General features: G+C 30.0%; 1 protein-coding gene and 1 long non-coding RNA gene across 2 annotated transcripts in view; both read left to right on the top strand.

Moving 5' to 3' along the window:
- ADGRL4 (adhesion G protein-coupled receptor L4) overlaps positions 1-4,435 on the top strand; it is a 135,752-nt gene that overhangs the window by 121,751 nt on the left and 9,566 nt on the right. Inside the window, exon 13 of the mRNA XM_017868252.1 lies at positions 1,513-1,559. Coding sequence (XP_017723741.1) covers positions 1,513-1,559 — 47 coding nt within the window. The remainder of the gene's footprint in view (positions 1-1,512; positions 1,560-4,435) is intronic.
- Positions 1,988-4,145, top strand: LOC108527091 (uncharacterized). Its single transcript, XR_001884689.1, has 2 exons — positions 1,988-3,119; positions 3,427-4,145. It is a non-coding gene; the product is annotated as an uncharacterized LOC108527091 (long non-coding RNA).

Raw genomic sequence — 4,435 nt, 5'->3', positions numbered from 1 at the left:
AGACTAACCAAATTTTACAACTCTTATTTATAAATATATGTGCATATATTTATAAAATTAAAGAGTTATTTCCAAATTTATACAAAGAAGCTATAGCTATTGAAACCTAGGAAATACTAAGTATTCCAGCTTCGTGAGTTTGAAACACTACTTATAAAATTAAATATTATTTAATTGTCATTTCAGTTAATTATTTGAACATACAAAGAGGATGGAACTATCACCTAAATCAATTTAAATATTATTTATCTCACCTCTGCAATTGCTAAAGTATGGAGGCATTACTATAATTAGGATTAATTACTCATATAATTAGAAGTAATGGACATTTGGAAACAGGAAGAAGAGACTAGACCCCTTATTCCTCTGAGATTTCCTCTCAAAGACCCCTCCATACAAAAGTGACAACATGAAATTCTCAGGCCCATTATTTTATACTGCTGTTTGTAATACTAAAATATACTAAATTTCATTTTGAGAGGATACATAAAACTCATTAGAATATAGAAAAAAGAAATGTTTGAAAACTGTAAGCTTCTGAACTGCTAGTAGAAGAATTAGCTGAAAATTATGATGTTGCACCTTGCTGTTGTCATTTCAAAGGGTCTTTGGAAAAATCTGCTTGAATTAATAAAATATATTTAATAAGGGATTAGCCTTCCAACTATTTCTATAATATTTAATATTTTAAATTATTGATATGCTCATATTAGAATATATATACATTTAACATATACCCCTCATTTAGCCTTCTAACACTGCAAATATGACTTGTAGGTCTTCAAAACTACAGAAAAAGGAAACAAAGAGGAAACTTTTCATAATGCAGTCACAATAAAAATGTTGACAACTCTTCGATTCTATTTAGCTCGTATTACAAACTATAAATAATAGACTGTGTTTATTAACATTTATTTGCCTAACAACAGACATTTAATTCATTGATTAACATTTTGAAAGCATCCAAGGTTAAATCCAAAAAATAAATATTAACATTTGTATTAGGAGAGAATCTAGATAAATCATGTGAGAGAAAGTACATTCAAACATTTCGTCACAGTAGAAATTGAGAGTGCTTTGTTGAGTTTTCTTATTTCTTTTCAATCTTTCAATTTTCTTTTCCAGTCTAAATTTTAAAGGGTTGACAGAATTATCACTAATACGTTTCTTCAAAGAAACAGTATATAATTTACTGAACAAAAATTTGTTTTCTTTAGTGTTTATACACCTTTCCAAACCAAAATTTACCTTAATGTTTATATTAATCATATTAGTGGCAGCAGATGATTCTCATCAATCTTTATGTATGAATGATAACATCTGAAGAAGTTTCATAAACAAGTTGCTTTCACTACCACTTGTACTGATAATATTCAGTGATATTGTAAAGAACTATATAAATGCCATGATTTTTAGTTCCTATCTTATTGAAATCTTTACTATTTATTTTCTTTATATATATCTAATTTAAAGTGAAAACTATCTCTTCTTTGAAATTAATTCTTTTTCCAGGTTAATCTCTTGGCTTTTGGAGTTATCATATACAAAGTTTTTCGTCACANTTTTTTTTTTTTTTTTTTTTTTTTTTTTTTTTTTTTTAGTAATTAAAAGCTTTAGTAACTCAATAATTTTGGGAATTATTTTTAAATGATTTCATACTTTACCATACTTAAAAGACATATTGGAAAATAGCATTTGGTATGTATATTAAAACTACAATTACTACAGATTAAGTGGTAAGAAGCAATTTTTTCAAACATACAACCCTTTGAAAGGGAAAAGATGATGACTGTATTTTAAGGCAAGGAAGGCCTTAGTGATTTTCTTTTGTAAAATGTTTTTCAGAAATTAATAACTGTTTCTTTCTTGTTATTCCTAGTTTGCATGTTGTCATGACTTTTCCTTTACACCCACCCCTCCACCCCACCCCTGCTTTAAAACTGATTTATTGAAACCTTGAAAATGATTTGTTCAGGAAGAGCTGAATTATGCTATAGGGAACACTGGAAACAACGTACTATTTGTGTTGCTTGGGAACACTCCTGTAGTTTCAATACTTTGCACAAGATTTATAGTTGGGATTTAGTAAATGTTTGATCGATTACTTTCTTTTAGTCCTCACCAGTTATGGTTTCATGTAGTGTACTGGTTTTAATAAAGTTGAAAATGATTCATTTTCTGAGGTATACTGCTAAAACATCTACTGCAACGAAGAATGATTCGACTAAAAATGAATGAGAGAATAATCATTAGTTGCTTCATTTCCAAGGCAGTGTCCTTAGTGAGCAGGATAGAATATTGTTTTGCCAAAAGTCACAGGCATTCTGCTGAAAAGATTTAAGAGTGAGTGTGTGTGTGTATTTTCTTTAATTTTAAGGAAACAGTATTCTGTAATGAATTTATCTTGACATATTTTTGTATTGCAAAAGCAAAACAAAATAAAACAAAACCCTATTTTTACATCCTACACATTCTTTTCTTCTAAACCTGAAAGGAAAGCAGAGCCTCCTTTGATGTCATAGATATGTGCTGACCCCAGTCCACATGGTATACTTTTCAGAGTTTCTTAGGGAATATACTTCCTAACAGATATATGTCTTACCTTCAGGAATTCCTGCAACATTACATTTGAAATCAAAGCATGCACACTGCAGTACACCAGATAAAAATATTTTAAGATTAAGGAAATTGCTTACTCTTAAACATAATTCCATGTTTTGATACTAGTAATTTGACTTTGGAAGCACACCCCTGCCATGGTTCAGTAGCATACCCTAAAGGCTGTCCCATTTAACTGCAGCACAACTTAGCAGTTTTGAAATTCTATTGGGTCTTTGTAAAAGGTTTCTTGGTTATAGTGAAAACTCACCTCCCACATAATTTGAGTAATTTGGGAGATGTGTTAACTATACATGGCTTTCTTCACTGACGCGTTTCTAATATGTGATAGGTCTTGTGCAAGAGGAGCCCTTGCTCTTCTGTTCCTTCTCGGCACCACCTGGATCTTTGGGGTTCTCCATGTTGTGCACGCATCAGTGGTTACAGCTTACCTCTTCACAGTCAGCAATGCTTTCCAGGGGATGTTCATTTTCTTATTCCTGTGTGTTTTATCTAGAAAGGTAAACAATTTTCTTATTTTGGTTGAGTCTAGTATATTCATGTAGCATCAGTTGCCAAATTGATAGAAAATTCTTACTCTCATAGATTTATAACTTCTGCCTTTATTGCCTAAATCGCTTAGCTGTTCATAGGAAAATATGCTTTTAAAAGAACCTTGATATTAGAGATATAAATATAACTTAAATGAACATATTCTGAGCTATAATACTTTAGAAAACCACATATAACAATTTATTGTGATTTGAAAAAAAATTAAATGTGATTGTTATGATTAACATTTCTTCCTTTCCTTTTTTCTAATTTTAGATTCAAGAAGAGTATTACAGATTGTTCAAAATGTTCCCTGTTGTTTTGGATGTTTAAGGTAAACATAGAGAGTGATGGATAGTTACAACTGCACAAAAATAAAAATGCCAAGCTGTGGATGCCCAATGTATAAAATGACTCATCAAATTATCCAATTATTAACTACTAGACAAAAAGTATTTTAAATCAGTTTTTCTGTGTACAGTATAGGAACTGTAGATAATAAGGTAAAATTATGTATCATATAGATATAGTATGCTTTTCTACGTGAAATGGTTCTGTCAAAAATACTATTGCAGATATTTGGAAAGTAATTGGTTTCTCAGGAGTGATATCACTGCACCCAAGGAAAGATTTTCTTTCTAACACAAGAAATATATGAATGTCCTGAAGGAAACCACTGGCTTGATATTTTTGTGACTCATGTTGCCTCTGAAACTAGTCCCCTACCACCTTGGTAATGAGCTCCGTTACAGAAAGTGGAACATAAGAGAATGAAGCAGCAGAATATCAAACAGTGAAAAGGGAATGACTGTTAAAATAATAAGATGTATTTTGAATAAACTTGTTTTTTCTGTAGACTAGCTGAGAAATTGTTGAGATAAAATAAAGAATTGAAGAAACACATTTTACCGTTTTGTGAATTGTTCTGAACTTAAATGTCCACTAAAACAACTTAGACTTCTGTTTGCTAAATCTATTTCCTTTTCTAATATTCTGAAACAAAAAAGGTTTACCTCCACAAATTGAAAAAAAAAAAGCAAAAAAAAAATCTGTTTCTAGGGTTAGACTGAGATATATACTATTTCCATATTTATTTCACAAATTGCGACTTTGGATATTTAATCAGTAAAATACAAATGTGTCAAGGTATAATATTGTTTATGCCTATCAATGTAAAAACAGTGTAATAAAGCTGAAGTATTCTATTCTATTACCTTTCAGTGAAGTGAAAGTTATACTATATTATTAGAATATTTGAATCCTTTATTATTTTTAATTTTAGAAA

The sequence above is a fragment of the Rhinopithecus bieti genome, unplaced genomic scaffold, assembly GCF_001698545.2.
Source record: "Rhinopithecus bieti isolate Rb0 unplaced genomic scaffold, ASM169854v2 scaffold_3316, whole genome shotgun sequence".
NCBI classification, from domain to species: Eukaryota; Metazoa; Chordata; class Mammalia; order Primates; family Cercopithecidae; genus Rhinopithecus; species Rhinopithecus bieti.
Note: the sequence above shows the minus strand (reverse complement) of the source record. Positions and strands in the feature narration are given on the sequence as shown.